Source organism: Rattus norvegicus, chromosome 2 (genome assembly GCF_036323735.1).
Source record: "Rattus norvegicus strain BN/NHsdMcwi chromosome 2, GRCr8, whole genome shotgun sequence".
In the NCBI taxonomy this organism is placed as follows: Eukaryota; Metazoa; Chordata; class Mammalia; order Rodentia; family Muridae; genus Rattus; species Rattus norvegicus.
In genome coordinates this window covers 212,087,542-212,115,502 of record NC_086020.1, presented here as the reverse complement: position 1 = coordinate 212,115,502, position 27,961 = coordinate 212,087,542, and the positions used below count along the sequence as shown (strand labels likewise).

At 44.7% G+C, this 27,961-nt stretch overlaps 1 protein-coding gene across 10 annotated transcripts in view; it reads right to left on the bottom strand.

The window, feature by feature from the left end:
• Alg14 (ALG14, UDP-N-acetylglucosaminyltransferase subunit) overlaps positions 1-27,961 on the bottom strand; it is a 77,129-nt gene that overhangs the window by 14,634 nt on the left and 34,534 nt on the right. For 2 of the 10 annotated variants that reach the window (XR_010063627.1, XM_017590978.3), the window contains exons 4-5: positions 1,142-1,271; positions 620-746 (exon numbers count right to left, since the gene is read on the bottom strand). The exons of 2 other annotated variants lie outside the window; for them this stretch is intronic. Coding sequence is in view for 6 of the 8 variants with exons in the window: in XM_017590978.3 (XP_017446467.1) it covers positions 1,180-1,271 (92 nt within the window). In the remaining 2 variants the exon portion in view is untranslated. Of the gene's footprint in view, positions 1-619; positions 747-1,141; positions 1,272-26,370; positions 26,423-27,961 lie in introns of those variants that run through there. 6 more of the 10 variants (XR_005500319.2, XM_006233243.5, XM_008761465.3 and 3 more) reach the window with 4 other exon arrangements.

Genomic DNA, 27,961 nt, shown 5'->3' with positions numbered 1-27,961 from the left:
TGCTGACCAGTGGAAGAGCATGTCAAGCAGCCCTCTCCCTCCGGGGCACAGTGCAGATTAACTGGACGAAGCCTAACCCACTCTTTGCTGCGGCAAGTCCCACACGTACACTCTGTTCTGCAGTTTCTCTGCTTGCAGCTGCCTCATGGCTACCAAAAGATGGGTCTGAGAGCTTGGAGGACAGGTCCTGTGGTGTACGCTGTTCTTTCCAGCTCTACGGGGCCTTTGTTGATTGAATTAGTCTCCCTCCTCCCTCCAGGCCAGCAAAGGCACCACTGGGCCACAGTCCAGGCATCTTCCGCTCAGCAGTGGCTTCTCAGGTTCTCTTTAAGCAGCTTGTGAGGGAAAACGGGGGTAGAGACAATAATAATACACAAGAACCCCTACGTTTGTGTGGTTCCTCTAAGAGGGCCGACAATGTTCACTTAGCTGCTTACTGGTAGGATTTCTCAGGGTAAGACTTAAAAGTCTTCTATGAGATTTAGACAGTCCCTTAGGGTATAAAATGGAACGATCTTAACCAGGATTAAATCACACTTCCTGAGTGGCAGAGCGTTTCCAGGGAGAGTTAGTGCCATGCAGCCTTCAATCCGCTTGCCCATTGTTGTTCATGGTTCCTACCTCCATGGCTGTCCAACCCCATTCAGCCTTTCCTGGCAGCCACCATGGAGTGAAGTTTTGAAACAGAGCTGGGTCTGGAAACAGAAGCAGGCTCCCTCTGGGTGCAGGAAGTGATGGCAGCGGGACTGGACGGCACGAGAGGGGACAGAAGCAAGGCACCGTGAGCTCAACAGACACGGACTTTAAATTCAACATTAACTATAAGCCAGGGTGCTAGCGTCTGTGTGGCAACTCTACCTGCTACCAGCCCTTCGCTTTCAGTTGTGGTTTCTTGTGGAATTTGTGCAGGAGGAGAGGGTGAGCAGGGCTGAATGATCAGGATCTGAAGGCTGCAGCCTTGAGCTACCTGAGTTTCTGTCTTGTCTCTGCTACCTAGCTGTCAAACTCCGGGCTAAGTTCAACTTCTTTCTATGCCCCAGCTTCCTTATTTACCCAATGGGGTAAGAATGGCAGGTGACTACCTCACAGAATTGTTGTGGGGACCACGTGAATTAAAATGTGTACAGTATCATCATAGTACCTGGTACTTTCCTTGGCCCTCGAGCCTGGGACAATAAATCAGCCTCCGGGGAACTCTGCCCATTGGTGCGTATTCAGTCCATAGCACATGCTTCTCTGCACGGAGCAGACCGCAGATATTTCAAGGGGACCTGCAGAGAAAATGCTCACTCACTGTGCAGATGCTGGCCAGTTTAAAATCACAATACCTCGGCAGAAGCAAAGGCTTTGTACGGCGAGCACCTTCCCAGACATGAACCGAAGCTTCCATAACAAGCCGTTAGGTAAACACCTATGTCCATTCTGGACACTCTTTAAAGGCTGAAATGGGGGCTGGGGAGTTGGCTCAGTGGAAGTACTTGCCTCACAAACATGAGGACCTGAGTTTGTATCTTCAGGAGGTAGGTAATTTAACACTGGGAATGGGAGGCGGAGCTGAGAGGATTCCTGAAGTCCACAGGCCAGGCCTATGCAGCACACAAAGGTCAGTCGAATGCAGAAACTCTTCTAAACACTAGCTAGGAAAGAGTTAATGAACAACACTTGATCGCTTAAGCACTTAGGAACACAGGAACGAGGGAAGGAGGAACGGTACTGACCGTTCTAAAGCCCCAAAATCGACTCCTTTTTCTACCCTGCAAGAAACAGCACATACTCTCCTTTCCTTGATCACTGCTTTTAGATTGCTGTTTCAAAATCTGAAACTCCTAATAACATCCTATAAAAATAAACCACAAGGCAGCCCATTCCAGAGACCGAATTCCCTCCATCCTAGGCAACTTTTAAAGCAAAAGACGGCAGTTAAAACAAAACAAACAAAACAGACTTCAGTTCACAAAACAAATGTCTGGCTTAGTATCCCATGAGGTATGTGGGTTTGTTAGATTTTTTCTTTTTAAGTAAAATGAGACTTCAGGCACTTTATTTGAATATTTAGATATAATTATGCAGGAGACGGGAGAATTTGTTATATTCTGGCATTCTTGAAAGCATGTGCCCCCCCAAGTGTCCCCACACACACTGACTTGTTTTTATTATGTCCCCTTCTTCTGCCTTTCAACTGGCAAATGTGTGTGGAACAAGAAGGGCTTCATCCTGAGGGGAGTCTCTGTAGTTTGACTCCTGGCAAGGCCCTGTCTCGTCAGCTATGGTGGTCCCTCCTGGGATCTGCTCTCTACGGTGACTCTGAACCTTGAGGAACAGGGCTCTGGCAGCCAAGTCATATGAAATCATATCTTAATAGCTGCCCTACCGGGCTGGAGAAATAGCTTAGTGGTTGAGAGCACTGGTTGGTCTTCCGGAGGATCAGGGTTCAGTTCCCAGCACCCACATGGCAGATCACAACTGTCTGTACTCCAGTTCCAGAGGATCTGACACCTTCACACAGATGTATGTACAAGCAAAATGCCAATGCTCACGAAATCAAAATAAATCAAAATAAAAAAATAGCTGTCCTACCTTAATTTGGTTCTCCCTTTTCTCTTCATACCTAAACCTCCTGATTCTGCTCTGACAGTTTCCTCAGTGTGATCTTCCTTGCTCTGGATTTCTCTTGCCCCTACTGGATGTGGCCTGTTCCTCTCACCTGACTCAAGCAGGCCTCCTGCCAGAGGTGCATCGCTCCCTTCTGTTTCATATTTCATTTCTCTGATGTGTGTTTACCTTAGATGCAACTCACTCATGTCACTGTTTATGTTCCATGGCTTCTGGCTGACCAGACGCCCGGATGAAAAGTCCTTTCCAAAAACTCAATACGTACCTCAGTGCTTTACATGGTTGCAGTTTCAAGACTCCCCGGGATCATTCTCTCTTAGTAGAGTATTGTTCCGGGTAGTGTAATGACACTTGTTAGCATTCTGTCTAAGCTCCACCCCACAGCCAGGTATGCCTGACACTATAAAAGGGGCTGCTTGCCCCCTTCTCACTCTCTTGCTCTTACCCTCTTCTCCCTTTGTCCTTTCTCTCCCCATTCCCTTCCCCCCTCTCTCTCCACGTGCTGTGCTCATGGCCAGTTTCTACTCCTCTCCTCCCCCTCCACCTCTTCCTCCTCCTTCTCTTCTTTTTCTCTCTCTCTCCCCTCTCCCCCGCCTCTCTGCCCCTACTACCCTGTTAACTCCCCTCCCCATGTCCTGAATAAACTCTATACTGTATCCATAAGGCTAGTCCCTCTGGGAAAGGGATGCCTCAGCATGGGTGCACAGAACATAATCCCCCCTCTCTTTATCTTTTTATAAACACATCAACACTGAGTGCAAGCAATAGAGAACTACATTCTCCATGATGCAGCCTGCCTGTGGCCACACACTCTAGACGGTGACCTGCTGACATCAGGTAAACCAGTTCCATAATTCTAAAGTATACTTGATTGCTCCCAGGGCCTTCTTGTCCAAATTAATGCATTTTGAAACCTATACACTGGATTAGCAATGAGTTAGCCGGGATGAAGTAATTCAAGCTGTGCATACTGGAAATCAAAAGCTTTAGGACCAGGACTTGTAGATTAAAGAAACAAAACAAAAATAGCAGAAGGAGAAAAATGACCAAATGAGAGGTTCAGAAAGAGACAGAGAGATACTGTGCCTACTGAATGGCACTCCTAGCTCAGAGCGGTTCTGACTGAAGTCCACCTCTCTCATGCTCTTTGTAAATAGTGCCTCATTTGCACGGATGGAGGACTGTGTGTGTATCTGCATTTTCCAGGTGAGGGAGCAGACAAGCACTCTTCGAATTGTTTACTATGGCAACCAGTGGTCAAGTATAAAGTTCAGTCCCTGTTTCACTAGAGCAGAAAGAACTCCCCAGATCTCGGGAGAGATAGCATTAATAGCGGCACCTCTTAGTGTTCCAGCTCTGTTCCCCACACTGGGGCAAGGCGGGGTGGGGGAGGAGCCTCCCTGGTCAGAGCAGGCCAAGACTGGTCCGTCAGCTAGGCCAGCCCACAAGTTTTCTTCCTTCCTTCCTTTCTTCTTTTCCAAACTGAGCTTGTTGTCTGTCTGTCTAACATCCATGCATCCATCCATCCTTCCTCTACACTTGACCAGGGTGTCGATAGAGAACAGTCCCAGGGCGGGCATACCAAGAAGCTCTACGATCTAACTTGGATATAGTGAGCTTGCAGTAGCTGAAAGGCTGTATCCTCTGGTCAGGCTTTCTGTGTTAGCTGATAAAGCTAATAATTTGATCTCTGCACCTTACTCCTAGAATTTTTTTTTCCAGTGCAAGTGAATGCCAGGCAAACACCCTCCCACTAAGCCACATCTCTACTCCTGTATCTTCTATCTGAATTCACTCTGAATACAGGGGGAGGAGGAGTCCTTGAGAGCTAAACACAAGGCACAAATATATATATATATATATATATATATATATATATATATATATATATATATATATATTCACTCAGTATTTGCTAAATGAATGAATGAATTAGTCCAAGCTCATGTAGTTAATCAGTAGCAGAAAAGGGACTTGAATTCACGTGTAATGGAAAAGTTCCTGATTTTCTAAAATTCCACTTGAGTGGTTCTTGTATGAGTTCTATTTCTGAGCTTCAAATGGGTTGCCAGGAAATTGGAAACACTGGCTGGCCGGGCATCAACTGCCTTAAAAACACATGCATGTTTAGGCCTTTGCTTCCACCCCCGACAGTGGTGAAGGCTGAGTTCGGCAAGTCTGTCGCTGTTGGCCACACCATGCCCATGCTGACTTCCGCTCTAGGAACTCGGAGCTGCGGGAAGCTGTGAGCAAGCAGTTAGGTGACCCAGCAGCAGCATGCAGCAGACGGGGAGGGGAAAGGGATGAAGCAGGGCACGAGGATGGAGGAGCAAACAAGGTGAGACAAGGGCCCCGAGCACTAGGAGAGGAGGCGGAGGCCCATGAGAGGGTAGGGAGGAGGCAGCAGAAAGAAGAACATACAAATAAATCCTAGGAGACAAAAGGCAAAAGAGGGAACACGCGCGCGCGCACACAGACACACACACACACAGACACACACACAGACACACACACAGACACACACACAGACACACAGACACACAGACACAGACACACACACACACACACACACACACACGGAGGGATACAGAGAGAGATAGTTACAGGAATAGAAGCCAACTGCTTGCAAGGAAAATAGCCACAAAACCATTGTCTATTTCGTCGAAATGATGACAGGTGAGCCTTCTCCTCAATCCAAAAAAGTGTCAGAAATTGTGGTTTGTAATCCCAGCACTCAGGAGGCTGAGCAGAGGAACTGTTAAGTTCTAGGCTAGCCTGGGCTACATGGGGGAGGGGGTTCCTGTTTCAAAAAGCAAAACAAAGCAAAATTAGAACTAAGCAAATACACAAAAAAGATGAAGTTACTGGAAGCCAACATACTAGTGGAAAAGTTAGGGCAGGAGACAGCTCCTTCCACAGCAAAGGGTTAGTTTGAGCTTTAAGGTATCTTGTTCACTAGCAGCCTCCAGCCGGGAAGGCACAGCAGAGCCTGTTTGGCTGGCAAACATCTGTGACAGTCACGGAGCTAATGCAGTTGTGTTGAAAGACTGTTGAGTAGAACTCAGAACTGTGTATCACAAATATCATATGAAAACAGGGTTGTCTCTGCCTTTCAAGCAGTTTTTCTGCCCTGTTTAAAGGCCGGGCTTAGCTGACTGCCTCCCCAACCCCCAAGTGGTGCACAAAGAATTCTCTGACATACTGTACCCAGTGCAGAAGAAAGCGCTCAAGTGTGAGTGCAAGCAACAGCGTTGGGAGTGACATTTACTAGCTGAAAACAGTGAAATCAGGGCGTTCCAGTTCACGGAGATTAAATGTCAGGATCTCAATGCTTAGCTGAGCATTAACTATGGAAGTTTTTTTTTTTTTTTTTTTTTTTTTTAAATGGAGGATTCAGTTTTCTATTGTAAACAGCACTTGAGGAATCTAAAAAAAAAAAAAGATTTTAAAAGCAGGGAACTAGCTTTTGATCTAGGCTGGATGGGGACATACAGATTGTTACTGCACTGCATACTGTGGGTGTGGGTGTGCACACAAGCTATGACCCTGGATAACATTGCAAGCCATTGCTTTAAACCTTTGAAGTTCTGTATTTAATCCTCAATATCTTTATGAGGTGGTTAATATTATTCCCATTTTACAGATAAGAAGACTGGGGCTCCAGAGGAGATTAAGGACTTTACCCAAGACCACGGGACTATTAAATCGAGAGATTTAAGCTCCAGCCACCGACTCCGAAGCCTGTGTAACCAACCTCTAGTTTAGAAAATCAAAGTCTAACTGAGATCACAGGCTTATGAAGAAACACGCAAGCAAAAGTACAGAGACCAGGACATGCGCAAGATCTGCTGAATAGCTCAGATCTAGGCAGGCCTTGGTGAGTCGTGATGACAAGGGGGAGCCTCTCTCGGGTGAAAGGCAGCAATTCCTTCTTCCAGGCATGGGATCCCATGCACTTTGATCCCAGCACTTGGTAGGCAGAGGCTGGTGGAGCTCTGTGAGTTTGAGGGGTTCCTGGCTATTCAGGATGAGAGAGAGAGAGAGAGAGAGAGAAAGAGAGAGAGAGAGAGAGAGAGAGAGAGAGAGAGAGAGAGAGAGAGACCCTGCCTTCAAAAAAAAAGGTGGTGGTGAATTGATTATAAAGCTCTTACTTTGTAAAGATATGTTTGATCCTATTTCCAATGATTTGAAATCCATGCTCCAAACTCATGATTTCTTTTGCATCAACATATGTGACCATCATAACCCTTAGGCTAATCAGGAAGACAGGTTAGTGCCATAGGAGGACTTGGAGGGCCCATGGAGTACGCTGAGAGCAGGAGCTGATGGTCTGTTAGCTAACCCAGGAGCACACTTTAGCATGCATTTTATCTTGGCCTGGCTGTGGATTGTTCGTTTAGATCTCCTTGCTGCATTTCCCCCACCATAGCCCTTGTTCAGAAGGCTCCAACGGACAGAACAGGATCCAGTGAACACTGTGGCTATGATGCTTTCTGGTCAATCTTTCCTTTGGGCTAAATCTCCTTACGTCTTCCACTGTTTCTCATATAACTTGGTTTCATGTTCCTTTACCATCTGGGTCATTTAGTGAACAAGTTCCACTTTGTCAATGGTCCTTTAAAAGTGCAGTGCCAGAACCAAATGTGGTTTCCAGAGCAGAAATACATAGCTGTATTTCCTAAAGCTCCTACAAGGAAAACCTTCTTTTACAGAGAACGGGAAGGAGGGAGGGGAGGAGGAGGGAAAGGGGGAGGAGGGACAAGCTATTTAATCATTGTATCTCACTATGGAAAGATTTCCTTTTATTAAAGCAAATTCTATTTGAATTTGAATTTTTGTTATTGTCGTTTGTTTTGAGACAGGGTTTCTCTGTGTAGCCTTGGCTGTCCTAAAACTCCATCTGTAGTCCAGGCTGGCTTTGAACTCAGAAATCTGCCAGCTTCTGCCTCCCAAGCACTGAGATTAAAGGTGTACACCTCCTTTGCCTAGATGGATTTGAAATTTTAATTGCATGTATTTATTTAGTGTGTGTTTGTGTAATATGTAGCAGGGGGTGAGCTTATGCCACAGTGCACTTGGGGAGGTCAGAGGACAACTTGCAGGAGTTAGTTTTTTCCTTCCTGGGGATTGAGGTCAGGTTGACAGACTTGGTGACAAATGTCTTAACCTGGTGAGCTGTTTTTCAGGCCCTCTGTTTTAATTCTTCACACTTAGAACTAGCTTGCTGATCTCAAATTACTTTTCCCCTTGTTTTTACTTTAATGGTTGGTCTGGCTAAGAAATAGCATTTTATTCATTCATACATTCACTTATTCATTTGCATTTCTATGTGGGGTAAGCCTGCTTGCCGTGACTCTACACAGTGGAGGTCAGAGAACAACCGGCAGGAATTGGCTCCCTCCTATCATGTGTGTTCCCGGAACTGAGTCCCTGTCACTGGTGTCATTAGGATGTGCACCGAGTGAATACTTGACCCACAGTGATCTGGGAACTGAGCTCTGATCACTAGGCTTCATTAGGATGGGCACCGAGGGCTTTACCCACAGGTATCTCACCACTCTGTATTTTCATTTTCTAACAGCATTTACCTACCAGCATCCCATGTCAGTTTCCAGCTGAAGTGTTTTTCTCTTCATAGCCTCTGTCCTGACGAAGTCAATCTAACTGATACAGAGACACCCCCTGATCCCAGGACAGTCTACTAGATCCTTTGTTCAAGTCAGGTCCAGGTCTCAGTTCAGACTTGGACTTCACCTCTCAGAATCTTGGTCTACACTGTAGCATGAAATTTACAATATCTACTCACTATGGTGTAAGGTTGAACTTCTCTTTATTATTGAGAGTCACAGAGACACTGAATGATAATTAATGATAAAATTCCATTTTGGCTCAAAACATGGAGAGAGAGAGACAGAGACAGAGAGAGGGGGGAGGAGACAGAGACAGACAGACAGACAGAGAGAGAGAGAGAGAGAGAGAGAGAGAGAGAGAGATTGATTGTAGAAATTGTTATTAGTGAATTCAAGCCATCTAAAATGGTTCTTTTTACATGACATAAGGGAGAAAGGAGCTACTGAATCTGGTATTTCTATCAGCTGCGATTGCTGTTTATGATTATGGAAAATACCACAGGAATGACTTAGTTCTTTTTGCCATTCTTAAATTTTACAAAAAGAGAGAGAGAGAGTTCTTGACTGGAAAGACAAAAAAGTATCAGAATATCACTCCATATTTAGTAAAAAGTTTTAGAAATTTGGAAGCCAAATATCAAATTCCAACAGTGCCTAGCAGAAGTAAACAATCAAAGCTCTTTCTTACGTAAACAAAGACACCAAATAAGGGCAGAGGGAACTGTCCTGACCATGCCTTTCTAACAGTGTGCTGGCCTAGTCACACTGTAGTAAGAAAAGAACGAGGGAGAGAGACAGGAGAGCCAAGTACCCTAGTAAGGAAACCTGTGGCACGAGCATGCCCTTGCTTCCTGAGGCAGACAGACTACACCAGCTGCAATCCCTAGGGCAGAACCTTTGGGATGTGACTTCATCCCACGCAACGCTCTCATGAAAGAGGTCCCAGAACTTCCCCGACTCCCTCTCCACTCGAAGTGAATGAATTGTGTATGAGTAGGAAGTAGCCTCTTACCAGACAGCAAACTGGCCATGGCTGTGACCTTGGACTTCCTAGCTTTGAGCTTTTGGTAATTCCCTAGAGCAGCCTGAAGAGACTCAGGCCTTTCCATATAAAATAAGATTAACACCCTTCCTGTTACTTATGTCCGTACACTAAACTTGTCCCGTTATTTCAACATTCACCAGAGCACCTGTCTAGCATTCATGAGGCCCTAGGTTTGGTTCCCATCATCACAGAACAAAAATAAGGACCAGACACAGTTTAATCACATTTAATTATTACTACAGTGCCACAAGAACTTCAATTTGGATCTCTGGATGAATGTCACAATAACTTGAAGCCTTGTTTGGGGAAATTATAGCATCCAGCTATCAGAAATGGAGTTGGAACTAAACTTTCTAGAACTCCTTTATAGTCATTTTGTTTTGCTAGAGCAAGCTACTACAACAGGACTGTCCTGAAAACGGCGAGACTTTCAGTGCTTGTTAGGTACCAGCTAGTCCTTCATATTTGTTCCTGAGAGAGACAGATGCCACCTTGGACAGTCCCAACAGCTCAGTCAGCATTCAGGCGGGTTGGATGCAGCCCTTAATCAGGTTCGTCACACGCTCCATTTTCATATTTGGGAGCTCCACCCTGAGAACATGCACGCCCCGTGATCTGAGGGGTCTCTTCACCAACAGCCTTCCTTTGGTAGAACTTTCTAGTATATTGCTTTAGAAACAATGAATCAAAATGGAAGGGCCTTAAAGATCAAAGGTCGAATTGCAGAAGTTCTAATCTAATGAGCCGTTTCCATGACTTGCTCGTATTTGCTCTGTTAGTAAAGAAAATAAATCCACAAGACTGTTCTCATTGTTAAAAATATTAGAATTAGGGGCTGGGGATTTAGCTCAGTGGTAGAGCGCTTGCCTAGCAAGCGCAAGGCCCTGGGTTTGGTTCCCAGCTCCGAAAAAAAGAAAAAGAAAAAAAAAATTAGAATTACTATGCATGTCTAAATATAGAATTCTCTTGATTTTCCAAGACGGTGAATAACAAGCCATATTTAAACCCAACCAAAAGCTACTGTTTATCTACAATTTGTCCCAAGCTTCCATTAAAAAGAATTACCTGGTACTCAAAATAAAAATACAATGACCAGAATCTGGATATTTATAGTGTTTTGCCAGCAACTAAAACAACACCCGGTATCTGTGCTGGCTCTAAAGACAAAGGAAGTCAATAGTTACTTCAGAGTCCCAAAGCTGATTTATTGGTCTGGTAAGGACAAGACTCCAACTTAGATATTTTACTGTTCTCAGGTCTCCAGTGAGACGAAATGTTTTAGAATGTATTTTTAGTCATGGGTTATTTTTATCTTATTACCACTGTCTTTTTTTTTAAAAACTTTTTAAAAAGATTTATTTATTTATTTTATTTATATAAGTAGCTGTCTTCAGTCACACCAGAAGAGGGCATTAAATCCCATTACAGATGGTTGTGAGCCAACATGTGGTTGCTGGGAATTGAACTCATGGCCTCTAGAAGAGCAGCCAGTGCTCCTAACCGCTGAGCTATCTCTCCAGCCCAGCACTGTCTTTAAATCACTTCCCCTCCATAATTTCCAAATTTATGATTCTCACTGACCTCTGGAGCTTCATTCTGATGTGACGGTCTCTAGTTTACTCTTTACCAGTTTTACTGTGCTGTAGTTGTTATTAGAAACACAAAGCAGATGACTTCCTAACAAGTTCTAAGAACTCCCCCAAGGACTGCAGGTATTTGGCTGTCTGTCTGTCCACTGCTTAGCTCTCAAACAGGCTTTCTCTTCTTGTGCATGGACTTGTTTCTGACCTGAAATGACCTAAAGGGCTAGTTGTTTCAGGGCTTCAGATATGCATGTATTCTAGTGACTTCTGGATTCTTCTGTTCAACGTCTTGAGGTTTGGCGTTGTAGTATCCCAGCATAACTCTTTCAGCCTGGGATGATGGGATGGCGGCTCATTGACCTGCTCTCTCCTCTAAGAGCTGAGACGGAAAGCACACCAAAGGACCGTGCTGATCCTTGAGCTCAGAGCAGGACAGGGCATTTCCAACCCAAATCACCCCTCCTTCTGAGCCTTAGACTGGGATTCTTGCCTGCATCTTAGATCACAAATGCTTCTGAATCTAAATGTATATGTATGCATGTGTATGTATATGTATGTATGTATGTATTCACATGTATGTGTATATATTCACAGTAGCCAATTTTAGTTCAGTTCACAGCAGTTTCTCAAAATGAAACAAAAAGAAATTTGAAAATAATTTATTTTTATGACATGCTTAAGTTTATAAATAATTTAGAAATAACTTCAAAAGGTGGCTCTGATGTCTAGGTTTTATGATTACAAGGCAGTTTTACTTGGTAGTTTCAGGACAGCTTAAGAAGTAAAAAATAATTCTTACAAATTAAATGGGCATTTTGGTGGCACAGGGGGACAAAAGACTTGGTTATACTTTCCAATTCTTTTCAATTTGAAGAGAGCTTCACCCTTCTAAATTTGCCACTTGTAGAGTCTCTTAGCTTACAAAGAAGGCCATGCACAGCCATGGAGTACAGAGCTTCTCAACCTTCCTACGGCTGCGACCCTTTAATACAGCTCTTCGTGTTGTAGTGACCCCCAACCACAACATTATTTTCGTTGCTACTTCATGACTGTAATTTTGTTACTGTTATGAATTGTAATATAAATATCTGATGAGCAGGATGTCTGATTTGTAACCACTGTGAAAGGGTCATTCGACCCCCCAAATGGGGTCATGACCCACTGATTGGGACTTGCTGATCTAGTGGGACAGAGGACATGACCCAGGAAGCAGCCCATGGGTCCCCCAAATGCCATGGCCCTCTCGCTGTGCTGAGGCAGAGCTGGCTGAGTGGAGGGGCGGTCACCAGTTGTGCTGTATTCCAGTTCTAAGCCAGAAGAGAGCGGCCCACCTCTTCCCGGGATAATAAGCCGCTCTCCTCGCAAAGCACTCTTAAATCACTACTGTGTCCTGATGACGTTTTATAGGTTCTCATGTTCACTGTCTGTAGACAGGTGTGATGGTTCATGGCAATTGTTATCTGAGACCCAGAATCGTCTGGGAGAGGTGCCTTGGGGAAAGCCCTTTCTAGGCTAATAGAGGCGGGAAACCCCTCCAGTTGTGGGTGTCACCACTCCCTGGATGGCACACTGAACTGAATTACAAAAGAGAAAGTGAGCTGAGCATGCTCAACTCTTCTCCCTGACTACAGATGCAATGTGACTAGGTCCCCCTGTTGTCCTAAATGACCATAGTGGACCGCACCTTCAACTGGGAGCCAAAGTTCACCCTTGCTTTTCAAGTTGCTATAGTCAGGATGTTTTATCACAGCAACAGAAAAAGCAACTAAGGCAATAAATATGGTGGGGAAACTAGAGATTCTGGACTCTCTTGCTGCCCTGCCGCTTTGAAAAAAAGAGCTGTCAATTCAATGGCTGGCTGGACTATTATTCTTATGCCGGTGCCAGGGTGCCAGTCACCTCCAATACTCTAGGACACCCTGGGGAAACTGTATGACACAGTTGAGCAGTTCAGTTCCTGATGTAAGGGCCTCAGCCAGGCTGCTGGAAACAGTCTGTACCAGACTTCTTTCCTCTGGTAAGCTATGACTGGGGCTAAGAGGCAAGGCAGCAAGTGGCTTGAATAAATGCCTGGGCTGCTCAGGCTCACTCAGTAAGTCAGCTAGGAGACACCCTCCTGCGCTGTTTTCCCTGGTACTGTGCAGACAGGCCCAATAAAAGAGGCTAGACCACTCTTAAGAGTGTAGGCTGAGCTGGTATCTCAGGATTTTTGTTGTGATGAAGAAACACCATGACCACAGCAACTCTTTGAGGGTTTGCTTGGAGGTTCTAGCAGTGGAACACAGCTACTCGGATTCCCTTGCCTGAAGGTTAGGGAAGGCTGTCCTCTTTGACTAAGCAGCTTCAGGATGAGCATGGAGTGGTGAGGGAGGAAGGGAGCCAGCCAGATCATAGGTAAATCCTGACCCAATGGTTTTGGAAGGGCTGGAATCTGTGATGAAAGCATAACCAGAAGGCCAAGACAGAAAGAGGAGAAGCAAATAATTCTTGTTTGTTCTCATGCCTAAGGGGCTCACTGTACCATGAAAATCACTTCTGGGCACTGTGCACACATTCCTTGGTAAGAATTTAGAAATATCTATTTGATTTCTAATGACAAAGACCAAGAGGTAGAAGGGGACCCAGGAACTACTGTGAAAGCTTCTTGTCAGTGAGTAGTCATGATATAAAAGACTTCTTATCAGTGTGTAGTTATGATATAAACGACTAGAAAGTGGAATTATGGTTTCTGTTCCATCAACAAAGGTAAGGAAGTCTGTGGAGATGGACTAGCTCACTGAAGCTTGGCTACACATTAGAATGTTTGACCAACCTACAGTTTGAACCATAATGTGCATATGGCCCAAGCCCATTTCTTCTCTACTCTAGGTAGAGAGCATATATTCGATATTCTTGCAGAGGGCAGAGATGATCATTCCTATGAGGTCTACGGCTGAACCTGGAGGTGGGTAGAGAAATTGTTTTTTATTTGTTTTGCTATAATTCCAGGACTCTAGGCATGGCACCTACTATTTATACTTTAAAGAGGAAGTAAGTTTAGATTCCTGCTCTGATGCCATCTGTATGTTTATGTCCAACTGTACAAGTGGATTCCACAGTAGGGACTAACTATGATTAAGGGAACTTCGAGGACACACGCTGAGTTTCATATCTAAACACTGAATGAGATATAAATAACCCAACAGATACTAACTCTTAAGCCACAATGACAGCGATAGTTGCTGTGAAGACAGTAAGTCTTTAGAGAAGGGTTCTGTGATAAAAAGCCTGTCTCCCAACTGTATAATAAGCCCACAGCCCTCACTTATTGGCATGTATTTAGTCTCCTATGGCATCTATCAGGCCCCAAGTACTTCTTTGTATTGCTACTGTCGTTAAGGACAACAAAAGGGAGCTTCAGGAATAGATCCAAGCCCCAGTTCAGCAATGGAATCAACAAAGAGAGTCAACCAGAAGTAAAAGACCCCGGAGCGGATGCCAGGGAGGGAGGGCAGGGAGGAATCCTGGGTCACAGCGGTGACTGTCGACTGTCACTGTGCTGATCTTTGTTCTGCAGTCACTGGCTCCTCGGGTTTGTCAAAGGAGCCAGAGACAGGGGATGTTTCCTGGTGAGAAACCTGAAGTCGTTGTGAGGTTTGGGCACTTACTCCATAAAACAGGGGACATGTCAGCATGCTATGGCCCAAGATGCCACCTGTTTCAGAGTTGGCTGGGGAAAGAGACGAGAACCCTGATGAGTGCTAGTTTGGAAAATAAAAAGGACTCACTGTAACAAACAAAGAAGGCCTAGTCTAACTCATATTGAACTCTTATCATAGTTAACGCTTACAATATGTACCGTCTTTATCAATATCTATATGCTTTCCACAGTCAACAGCTAGAACTTAGCTTAGAACACTGCCATACACTATTATGGGCCTGAGAATCTGTTGGAAGAGAAAAATGGTAAAAACTGAGCAAAACAAAACAAGACTCAAAAGAGTTTGGTGTGTTAAAAAGGGCAAAAAGGAAGAGAACTGGCAAAAATTAAAGTTAACTAGGGCTCGGTGGTGTGTGCCTTTAACCGCAGCATTTGCAGAATGGATCTCTGGATCATGGATCTGTGAATCTCTGTGAGCTTGAGGCTACAGTGATCTAAAATAACAGGCTTCAGGCCAGCCAAGATTATATGTGAGGCTCTAAAACTAAGAAAAAGAAAAAGAAAAAAATGAAGGAAGAGGAGGAGAAGGAAGAAGAGGAAGAGAAAGAAGAGGAGAAGGGAGAGGAGGAGGAGGAAGAGGAAGATGAGGGGGAAGAGGAGGAGGAGGAGGAAAGAAATAAAGAAAAAAACATTGATTTCCCTCCAGAAGTTCTAAGGGGGGGCTGGGGATTTAGCTCAGTGGTAGAGCGCTTGCCTAGCAAGCACAAGGCCCTGGGTTCGGTCCCCAGCTCCGAAAAACAAACAAACAAACAAACAAACAAACAAACAAAAAACAGAAAAAAACAAAACAACAAAACAAACAAACAAACAAAAACCCAGACGTTCTAAGGGGGGAAGACTTCCTGTAGTGGGGCAGATGGAATGGAGCGGATGAGAAGCCATAGGGCTCTGGGAAGAAGCAAGTGGCAGGATGCACATGGTGCTGTAAAATGCTTTCCTCTGGGGAGGGGTGAGTGAGGCCAGTGAGACGGGAAGGTAATGGAGGAAGTGAGGAGACAATACAGCCCAATATGAAGAGACAGCAGAGAGGACCGCGAGCATGTGTAGAACAGGGCAGGAAGACAACCAAGACTTCAAACGTGCTCCTTAGGTAAACCAGGAAGAGTCCAGAGTGACCCCAGTCATGCTTTAAGCAAATCTTTTCTGTTATCTACAATATCTAAGAAATGAGAAGGTACAAGGGCTGAAAAGAGCACTGAACCGTTTTGGCAGGAGGAGGAGTGGTGTAAAAGCCAAGTGTATGTACCCTCTGTACCCAAAAAAGATAAGCAAGCAAGCAAACAACTAAGGTAGGAAGGACAGAGCGCTGGCTCCTGAAGACTAATTCCCCACCAACCTCCCAGCATCCATCACACTGGCATCCCCTCCCCCACCACAGGGAAGTGTAATGAATATAGATTAGAGGAAGAAAAGCTGACAGTAAAAGGAAGGGGTAGGGGTAGTCATCAATGAAGCCAGCAGCGAGGGAAAGGAATTCTAGGTCTGGAAGTCTGTCTCACACAAGTCTCCTCTGCTTCCCCTCAGAGGGGGAAATTCTCCCTCATCCCATCAAGAGGAGCAGACCGGGTCCTTGGCTAGCGTCCCCACCCCCACCCACCTATAAGCAATTTTGGTGAAAACAGCCCCTGCAGCTTTGACAGTCAACCTTTAGAGAACAGCCCTTGTTTTGGCCACAAAAGCAAAACCGAACCTCTCTTCATGACTATCAGCTGTAAACACATTTTTAAAATCTGCTTGTGTCAAAGACTTATGTAAGAGCTTAAAAGTGAATTTAGGAAGAATAAGGAGGCAAAAATGATCTTGTGTTAAGAAACAGGATTTGTTGTTCTTTGTAATTCTACAGACAATTCTGCTGCGGGATTCATTACTCATAGCAGACTGGAAATGTTGACATTGTAAACCGATGAAGCTTATAAATCTTACAGTTCTTCAAAAGTGACCAGCCAAAACACATTCTTATCTAACTCAAAGGTCCTGGGCACAGGGAGCTTTTCTCCTTTTCTCAGAACGGTGCGACATCAGCCACAGTCCTCTGGTCTGTTTCTGACTGAATCTTTCTCACCTTACACAAAGATGGCGAATGCATCTTTCCCTACGAGCCGTGAGGTTTCAGGTGTTTCCCACACGCCTCAGTGTCTGACTGCAAGATCCTACTGAAGAGTGTTCCTGTAATTACTTGCCATGTGTTTTAGGAAAAATCAAGTTATTCTTTGGACCAGGTAGGAAAGTCATCACAGAAGACAGAAACAGCTTGATGGGAGAGATGCTGAATTGTTAAAAATATATGTTCTAGCAGAGGACCTGGGTTCAATTCCTATTGCCTATGGTGGCTCACAACCATCTGTAACTCCTAGGCAAGTGCATGCACATTCATATACATAAAATAAATCTAAAACCAAATAATAATAATAATAATAATAATAATAACAACAACAATAATAAAAACTTGGCTCACAACTCCAATAAAATGTCCTAATATAAGTAGAGTCTCAACTGAGAAATGACAAGATTTCAGGGCTGATTTAATGTCACATACGTTTTATACAAACACACACACACACACACACACACACACACGCACGCACATGCACACACGCACACGTGCACACACACGCACACATGCACACGTGCACACACACACACACTCTCTCAGGCACACACACGCATGCAAGCACGTGCACGCACCCATCACCATCAGACATGATGGTTTTCACATTTCCAGTGACAACAACAAATCACGTTAAAAGTCCAGAAAAAAGACAGAGGCCACCAACTGTGAAACGGTCAATGCCAATCTAAAAGAGTTTTTCTTCCCACGGCTTTCACCTTCCTCCTTTCTTGATTTTAAAGCATACGTGAGTAGAGCTGACGTTCACATGGATGTTTAGATGGGAACCATTCTTCTACCCATTGAGACAGGAAATCACAGAGGCCGAAGAGAAAGGAGTCTTTGGTGTCCTGAGGCCCTTGGAAAGCACTGCCTGGTTTTCAATCTCTTTTTTTAAAGATGGCTGGCTTCACTCTGTGCCTAGGCTGGCTGGCTTCACTCTGTGCCTAGGCTGGCTTCACTCTGTGCCTAGGCTGGCTTCACTCTGTACCTAGGCTGGCTTCACTCTGTGCCTAGGCTGGCTTCACTCTGTGCCTAGGCTGGCTTCACTCTGTGCCTAGGCTGGCTTCACTCTGTGCCTAGGCTGGCTGGCTTCACTCTGTGCCTAGGCTGGCTTCACTCTGTGCCTAGGCTGGCTGGCTTCACTCTGTGCCTAGGCTGGCTTCACTCTGTGCCTAGGCTGGCTGGCTTCACTCTGTGCCTAGGCTGGCTTCACTCTGTGCCTAGGCTGGCTGGCTTCACTCTGTACCTAGGCTGGCTTCACTCTGTGCCTAGGCTGGCTTCACTCTGTACCTAGGCTGGCTGGCTTCACTCTGTGCCTAGGCTGGCTTCACTCTGTGCCTAGGCTGGCTGGCTTCACTCTGTGCCTAGGCTGGCTGGCTTCACTCTGTGCCTAGGCTGGCTTCACTCTGTACCTAGGCTGGCTTCACTCTGTACCTAGGCTGGCTGGCTTCACTCTGTGCCTAGGCTGGCTGGCTTCACTCTGTGCCTAGGCTGGCTTCACTCTGTGCCTAGGCTGGCTGGCTTCACTCTGTGCCTAGGCTGGCTTCACTCTGTGCCTAGGCTGGCTGGCTTCACTCTGTACCTAGGCTGGCTGGCTTCACTCTGTACCTAGGCTGGCTGGCTTCACTCTGTACCTAGGCTGGCTGGCTTCACTCTGTGCCTAGGCTGGCTTCACTCTGTACCTAGGCTGGCTTCACTCTGTGCCTAGGCTGGCTTCACTCTGTGCCTAGGCTGGCTTCACTCTGTGCCTAGGCTGGCTTCACTCTGTGCCTAGGCTGGCCTGGAGTTCCATGATCCTCCAGCTCCAGCCTCTGGAGTGACTGGGATGAAGCGTGAGCACCGCCTCCCTCAGTCTGTCTATTCTTTCATTGCTCTGACATTAGAACATCCAACACCTCACAAATGTATTATCAGGAAGGACGGACGGACGGATGGAAGGAATCCTGAGAGGGACCTCAGGGACTAATTCAGAGGGAGCACAGTTTGCGGAGGAGCAGCGGCACACTCCGAGGTTCTCTCTTCTCTGCCCGCTCACAGCTGGAAGGGGTCACACACAGCTGCAGTGGGTGTCTGGCAGTTTCTCCTTCCTATCCTGCTTCTATCCAGCTCTCACCTCTGGAACTGGCTGAACTCCAACATGCTCCCAACACCTTAATGGATTCTCAGGTGATGCTTTTACCCTTCCTAAAGAGCCATGGACAGTCCTCAGATTGGTACAAGTTCTCCTCTGCTTCCACGTGGGCCCCGGTGACAGTCTGCACCCGCCCCACCGAGAGCTCCATTACATCTGCCATCAGCTTGTAGTCCTGTTCCCTCCCTTCTTAGTGAAGAGCGAAGGAGGATGGTTAAAAGTCTGGGAAAAGAGTCACCTTCCTGAACTGAAATGATGTATGAATACAGCTGATGGCCCACAGGGACCTTTTGGGTGAGTAAAGCCGGACTGCTTCGAAGAATTACTTGGGCATTTCAGGTCATTTTCAAACACTTCCTCCCTCTTTACCACACTCTGGCCTCAAGTAGCCACTAGCACTTCCTATCTTCCTGTCCACAGGGCAGCTCTCTCTCAGGCTCATGGTCTCTGACCACATATCTCATCCTTCTTGGAAAGCAGTGTTCGTGCACACACGCATGTGTGCACGCGTCTTCAGGGCCGTGTGTGAGCAGGTCTTGTGCAGGCCTGAAGGCATCAGATCCCTGAACCGGTACTTGCAGGTGGTTGGTTATGGGCTGCCTGGTATGGGCACTGGGACCTCAAGTCAGGACGTCTGGAAGAGCAGCCAGTTCTCTTAACCACTGAACTCTCTCCAGCTCCACACTTCCCTTTTCTTAGAACTTTAGCAGAATCTTTCTACTGTAGGCACCCTGCTGCCTTAAGAAATACACGAACTTTCCCCGTGAAAGGAAGAGGCACCGCCAGGCCCATGTCCGCTATGTGCCTGACAGGTGAGATGAGCAAAGTTAGATGAGGGATAGGACATGGTGGACAGCATGCTGCATTCTGCAGAGAAAAAAATGCAGTGCTTACCAAGTGGAGAAAGGATCAACTTAGAAAGAAAACTTATTTCAAGCTTCAGAGTCCTTCTTAGGGAAAGTAAGAACAGTTCAAAGCAGCTGCTAATCGGCAATAGCCTTACTCTGACACTGATTCATTCTGTTCTGAGCCTTCTCACAACGTGAAACAGAAGTCGTAAGTTTAAATTAAATACTTGATGTGTGGGCAGAAGTGGCTATAGACTGTCAGTGGCATTGTCAGTAACTCAACTACGAATCTGTTAGACCTAAGGAACCAGATATTTGAGAAGATCCACACACCCAACCACTTCTCTCAGTGGACTCTGCTCAACCACAGAACTTGTTAGGGACATTCGTGTGTTAGGGACAGGAAGGTTGCGGAACTTAGGTTGCATATGTGACGGCCAGCAGGCAGAGAGGGATATTATTATCTTAATGCATGACAGAGGACTGGGCAGGGAGGAAAAGCAACTGAAGAAAACGAAACAAATCGTTCTCAAGATGATCTCATTCATCTTGCATACAAAGCAGGAAGCAGTGTGATATAATCGTTTCTGTTTGGATCGGGGCGGGAAAGTCTTATGCTTAGCTAGCTCCACTCAGACAGGCGAGCAGGTGAGGCAGAGGAGCATCCCGCTCTGAGCGACTCTTCTAACCTGGCAGGCACATATCCGCCATGGGCCGGATGATGCCTCTTCCTTTCGAGGGGTAAGCTCGTGTATTTTCTCAAGGTAGCAGGATGACTACGGTAGGATAGAAAAGGAAAGTGGAGGCAAAGTAAATAGCTGAGTGGTTTGGACCCCACTTGGTTTTGGTGGAGAATGCCCCTCTTCCTAATGACGCCTTCACCTGCACCTACTGTGTATATATACTGCTCTCTAAACAAGACAACTTCAACCTATGGCACTGCCTCAGACATCAGGCTGCCCACAAGCGATAACTTCCTCTGTCAAGAGTAATCAGCCTCTATTCAAATACATTTCCAGTTCATCCAGTACAAAAAAATGGAGAGTCTAATCCAGTGCAATAGGTTTTAGTTACATGAACAGTAAGGCGAAACTGCATCCTCAGGTGACTTTTGAGAAGAATCTCCCTATTTGTCATCGTATGCCTATGCATAATGGGGTACATGAGCTTAAAATTAGATACATCCTGGGAACAAAGGTGTGCAGTAGAAAAATTGTTTAAGACTTAATCTACCAATCAAAAGAGAGACCTTCTTTCATAATGTCCTCTGGAAGCCAATCTCCTACTTCTTTTGGACCCCATAAAAGAAAGCTTCAAACAGTTCCTGGGGCCCTCGAGTATCTTCGCTCTAGGGACCACTGCCACTCTTGATAGTGAATGCTCTAATCTGTTCTATGGATTTGCTTTTGAATAAAGTTTGCCTGGCTACTGAGGCCTTATTTTAACTCTTTGGATAAGAGGTCAAGAAGCTGGTGTTACTGTGTCTAGATCCTGACCACTGGCATAGCTGACCTTTCTCTGGTCTAGTAAGATTCCTTTGAGTATGTTAAGGGGTTTTTGATCACTAAAATATAATAACAGATGAAGGCCATTAAGCAAGTAGACTTGTATTAATAAGGAGAGACACAATCTCACTTGAGAGTTCTGGCATCTTGACAGAAAGTTGATTCCTCAGAATGTTTTAAACACGTTAATTAACAGGTCAATGATATTTTTATATGCTACCCAAACAGTGATAATCTTGATGCCGCCAAGCTTGTGGCTCTCCCCAGAAAATACCTAATTAAAAAAAAAAGTCATAGAGGGGCTGGAGAGCTGGCTTAGTGGTAAAGAGGACTGACTGCTCTTCCAGAAGTCCTGAGTTCAAATCCCAGCAACCATATGATGGATGGTTCACAACCATCTGTAATGGGATCAGATGCCCTCTTCTGGTGTGTCTGAAGACAGCTACAATGTACTTATATATAATAAATAAATAAATCTTTAAAAGAAAAAAAAAAGGAATGTCTAAGTAAAATAATGGCCTTTCATTCAAAGCATGAGTGTAGTTAAATCAATACATCTACATTAATCATAGTCAGTTAAGTCTCAGGAAAGGAGGCAAAGTATTAAACCTGAATGGTCTATTTCTTCCCAAGTGTCACAAACAGTAAATCTAAAATATTTTTTACTTGATCGAAAGTTAAATTAGGTTTCAATCTTGTATGTAAGTCTTTCTTTGAGTGCTTTATTTGACTGGAATAAAGCCAGCCAGTCATCAAACAGCTGGCGAGGCGGGCCTGAGACAAGCCAAGCGGAGTGGGTGTCTTTGTTTTGAGGCTGACTCACATCATCCAACCTTCATTCATTTTCAGTCACCCTCCAAGTATGAAAGCACTTTGCTAAGAGGAGACCATGGGAAACTGGAAAACACTTGCCCTTTAGCCTTAAGAACTTCACAGATTCTGCCCCCTCTGTAACACAAGCAGTCCTTTAATGAGCGGCAACCTTGCAAAGTGAACTTTTCCATTCCCGTGTTTGAAACAGATCAATTTTCTTCAAGAGTATATTTACCAGAGAATGTGACTCAAATATTCTTACTTGTAGGAAAAACTATGGATGAAACAACAAAAGGAATTGTGAGACACAAAACAGTAAACTCACAGGGATTTTAACACAGGAGCAATATGTCGATCACTTTAGGGAAAGAGGAGACTATAAAAGGCTAAGTAACATCTATCTATGAGGCTGATTAGAAGGGTCATAACGTATGTGTCCCCCTTTAGCAACAAACAGAACCATTAGAAAATCAGCAAACGTAGAAAAACTTCAATGGTGTTATCAACCAGCATAGTAATTAATACTTCATAAAATAGCACGATAGGGTACACATCCTTTTCAAACATTGATCCATGCAATTATATTTTGGATCTTATAGCAAACCTCAATAAATTAAAAAAACAGAGCAGTTCCCTGACCACGATGGAGGAGTAGAGTTAGACATCAGAAAGACAGCAGGCAGAAGGATCATGGCAGAAACCATGTGGCAATGCACAATGGCACAGTCACTGTGAAAGTCAATCTGGAGGTCTCAAATTCTGTGAATTTGAGGCCAACCTGATCTATGGAGAGAATCCAGGACAGAGTTAGAGTGGTTATACAGAGAAACCCTGACACACACACACACACACACACACACACACACACACACACACACACACGATTGCATGCACATAAAGATCCAGAAACATTGCTCCTGGCTACCTATGTTTGCAAAAAAGATGTATGTCAGGATGTCACAGAAATGCATGTACATCTATGTTCATGCATTAGTATTCACATGATAGACAACTATGTTCTACAGATGAATGAATAAAGAAAACGTGATATGTAGACACAGTGGAGTTTTAATTCTGTGGTAATGAAAAACTAAATAGGGTAAGCTATGGAGGGGAATGCCTATAATATGAGCATGTAGGAGGCAGGGGCAGGAGGAGAAGAGTTCAAGGTTACTTTCCACTACATAGAAGGTCTAGGGCCAGTCTGTGCCATGGGCCATCTTAGAAAAAAGAAAATGAAATTATGTCATTCTCAAGAAAGGGATGGGACTGGCCATTATCATGCTAAGCAAAATAAGTATCACAACAAACAAATATTGCAAGTATGTGGAATATATATGTTAAATCCATATGTGCATATATATGCACATGTATATATATGACATGAAAGCGGAAGGGGTACTATGGAATCTAAGGGGAGGGGAGCAAGAGAATATAATGGGGGGGATGGAAAACTATCATGTCTTTTCTCATGCAGAATTTAATACACATGTGATATGAACACAGGAAGGGATCCTGGGGGAGGAAGGACTTAGGAGAGTAGCAAAGGAGTGAAAATGAACAGAACAATAAGAATACTCACAATGTAATCATGAAACTCATTACTTCATAGGTCAATGTAAAAAATGTTTTCTCAAGGAGACAGAACAACACAGCCCAGAATTGTTTTATAATTAGAAGCCAGAAATGTTTAACTTGTTTAATTTTCCAGGTCAATTCATTTGTAGACTTTTATGACTATTCTTCTTTAATAATAACTCTTCTGTGTATGTGTACATGTTCGTGTGTGCCTGTACATTTGAGTGTGTATGAGGAGGTCAGAGGTCAATGTAATCAGCCCGATTCTGCCTCCCCACTTATGCTCGGCCCAGTGCTAGGGTTTTAGACATTGTACCTGGCTTTTACGTGAGGACTGGGAATCCAAACTCAGGTTCTCATCCTGGTACAGCAGCCCCTTCACCACACAAGCAGTTCCCCAGCCTGTGCATCTTAGGTTTTGAGACAAAGTCTCCTGCTTAACCAGGAGCTCAGCAGGTCTACTAGGCTGGCTCCCGAGGTCTAGGGGCTGCCTGTTTGTGACAGTGGTGGGACTGCAGTCATGTGCCATCATGCCAGACTTTTTCATGGGTGCTGGGGATCTGAACTGAGCTCGTGATGATGGTGAAGCAAGCAGTCTATGATTGGGCCCTCTCCCCAAACCCCTCATCAATGATTTATTTTATTGAGGTTCTTGTTAATTCATTGCCTAGACAGACCAGCCTTGAACTGGACTCAAGAGTCCTCTCACCCCGGTCTCCTAAGAAGCTGAGACTGCTCCTGGTGTGTGGTTCTGTGCCTGGCTTCTTTAACCTTTCCATGCAGGTCCATTTTGAAACTTACATTTTAACAAATAAGTTCAGCAGTTAACTTTGTATTCTGTACTGTTATTATGCTGTTAGGTCAAATGTTAAATCTATTTGGAAAGCAGACACTTAAGTGGGCTATAATAGATGCCAAGATGGCTCCCTCTGACATTTATTTTACAGAGAGACAACGTGCTTAAGCTAGGCAGGAAGTAACCGACTGAGCTGGAAGTGGCTCAGTTGGAAGGAGACTGCCTCTTGCAAGTAGGAGACATGTTTGATTCTCAGAGCCCATTTTTAAAAGCTGAGTGCAGCAATAACCAGATGTGGAGGGGCAGAGCTAGGAGGTCATTGGGGTCACTGGTAGCTGGACCCACCATCATGTGGGTGCTGGGAGTGCAGCCTTTGTCCTCAGGAAGAGAAACCAGTGCTCTGCCACCTCTCAAGCCCCTTACACAGTTTACTTGGCGAGCACCTGGTAACTGTTCAAACTACTCCAAAATATAGGAATCTTCCAAATCGGATTTTAAATGACGCTCTTAAATTGCAGCAGCAAACACATTCTCTTTTACACCTTTTTAAAATAAAATTTTAAAATTTAAATTTAAAAAGTCAAATCCAAGCAGTAAAGTGGAGCCACCCATGAGATGGTATGTGTGCTTATTTCTCAGTCTGTAAAAACGTCCAGTTCATTGGCACAGCATGAATACAGCACAGGAGTGAGTTCTGATTCCTACACAAAGCAAGAGGAGACAACTGCTGTGCAGTTAACTTTAGTGTCTGGCCCCACGCTATACATGAACAAGTTGCCAATTACAGGTATAAAATAACAGAGAATTAAGATTTTACCATAAGCCAGGCAGTGGTGGTATATATATGCCTTTGATCTTAGCACAGGGGGAGTCGGGGGGAAGAGGTGCAACCAGATCTCTAAGTTTGAGGCCAGCCTGGTCTACAGAGCTACAGAGTTCCAGGATAGCCAGAGCTACACAGAGAAATCGTGTCTTAAACAAACAAGCAAACAGCAAATGAGTTTTACTATAATTTATTCTATTTAATAATCAAGGAAACTATGGCCGTCAGAAGCTGGTGCAGCTGGGAGAACTTGAGAATTTGGGAGCCTTGGTTGGAATTATTGCATAGCGAGCCTCTCAGTGAACAAATGCACTGTGCTGGATCTCCCTCACGCTGACCTCCCTGCTTTGCTCTGAGGACTGCTAGGGCACACTCAACATGGCTGTAGGTGTTCCTGTGTTAGTTCAGATTCTATCATACAATAAACATGTGAGTGCCCAATGGAATTGACCTGACGCACTTGGCGTCAGGGCCGTCACAGCCACCACAGGGCTCTCTTCCTGCTATGTTCTCTTCAGACTCTACTTTGGTCCCAGGGAGCATCAGTCATTTCTAGCCAGTCCTGCAAGGAACGGCATGCAACATCTGACTTTGGGGGAGACTTACACACTCAGTGGATTATGGATGAACACAGGCAAGATCTTGTCCTCTGTTTTCAGAGGAGAGGGGTCTCTGGTCTTGTTTCTATTAAAGGGGCATTTCTGTAAGGGCAGGGTCACTGGTGACGGTGACAATATCAAAGTAGAAGTCAAACTGTGCTCAGGCTTTTTGTGGCTTTTAAAACTCAGTCACTTGAAAGTGGGGCAAGTATTCCCACGAACTCCATTTCCTTCATTTCTTATTCCTCATAAAGATGAGAATATCTCATACACATTCTTTGTATGAGTGATTTTATAGTATTTATGAAACTTTAGAGTAATTAAGAAGGGAATGGACAGGCTAGCAAGCCTAGTCTTTTTTGTTTTGAGGTGAGTAAAGCATGGAAGGGAACTGAATGACAAAGTAAGAGGCAAACTGGGCCTGGGACTGAGTGTCCCACCACCCACAAGGCACAGACCAGGGTATCAGAGCTTGGAGCCGAGAGTCACACAGCACATGCCTAGTGTCTCTAAGGAGCTCCATCCTCACACTGCAATAGCAAACAAAACCCAGGCCACAGAGCCACTGAGCTCTCTGCATCCACAACACACATTACCTGTTGCTTTATCATTTCCTTCTGAGTTCTCATGTCGCTGCACTCAAGCTGGCTGTAATGGAGGAGCGAGTTATAAGTGGGTGATCCTGGGGAATGTGGGGAAAGTTCTGTCCCACAGTGCACTTGGTGACGCAGTGTGGAAAACGGAAGCAGACAGAAGCAGAAGCTAGAGAGATCTAGCAAAGGGCATCAGCAATACCAAGGTGCCCAGATTCCCAACTGCACCAGATGCGGATGGCTGCAAACTTCCTTGATTATTAAATAAAGTAAATCATGGCCTGTTTGGGAGGAAGACGCACCAGGGCTCTTACAACACAAGAGAGGATACGATGATGGCATGTTTGCAGAATCCCCAAAAAGGACATCCCTGTGACAAAAGTCATCTTTCCTGAAACCCGGAAGGGAGAAGGGGCAGATTATCAGCTAACCTGAAAGGCTTCTAACCAATAACAGCCTTGTTTATTACAGAACAAATGCCTCTGAGCTTTTTTTTTTTTTTTAAGATTTATTTATTTTATGTTATGTGGGTACACTGTCACTGTCTTCAGACACACCAGAAGAGGGCATCAGATCCCATTACAGATGGTTGTGAGCCACCATGTGGTTGCAGAGAATTGAACTCAGGACCTCTGGAAGAACAGACACTGCTCTTAACCACTGAGCCATCTCTCCGGCCCGCCTCTTAGCTTTTAATATGTCCAAGATTTAACTCAGGAGCCAGGCAGACTATAAAGGTAACAGATTATTTTTGCTGGACAGTCAGCCCAGCAAATATAACTCGATTATAGTAAAGTGAATATGATCTTTTTGTTTATTTGAGAGAGGGTCTCTCTGTATATGCCTAGCTGTCCTAGAACTTAATTATGTAGTCCAGTTGGCCTTGAACTCATAGAGATCCTCCTGCCTCTGCTTCCCAAGTGCTGGGATTAAACATGTACACCACCATACCATCCCAATACTTTAAAAAAAATAGCAATTTCAGTTTAGTAAATATTATCACTATTTTTCCCTTTTCATTGATTGGGGGCTGGAGAGGTGACTCAGTGGATAAGAGCATTAGCTGATCTTCCAGAGGTCCTGAGTTCATTCCCAGCACCCACAAGGAGACTCATGATCAGCTGTAACTATAGACTCCAAGAGACCTGGATGCCTTTTTCTGGTGTGCAAACAAAACACCCATATACAGAAAACAAAAAACTAATTAATTTAAATATATATATATATATATATATATATATATATATATATATATATATATATGATTGGACTTAATTAGCAGTGTTTAACTTTTTACAAAGATGAGAAATGCTACCTTGAAATCCTCACAAGAATGGTGTTCTTTCATTAAACTCGACTTAATCTAGCTTTCTGTTTATGGGTATTTTGCCTGCATTTCTGTCTGAGCACTGTGAGCGTGCCTGGTGCGCTGAGAGGCCCAAAGGAGCATCAGATTCCAGGTCTGGAGTTACAGATGGTTGTGAGCCATCTGTGGGTGCAGGGACTCAACCTCAGGTCCTCTGGAAAGCAGTGAGTGCTCTGACCACTGTACCGTCTCTCCAGCTCCAAAGGACAGCTTTACACTTAATTGGTT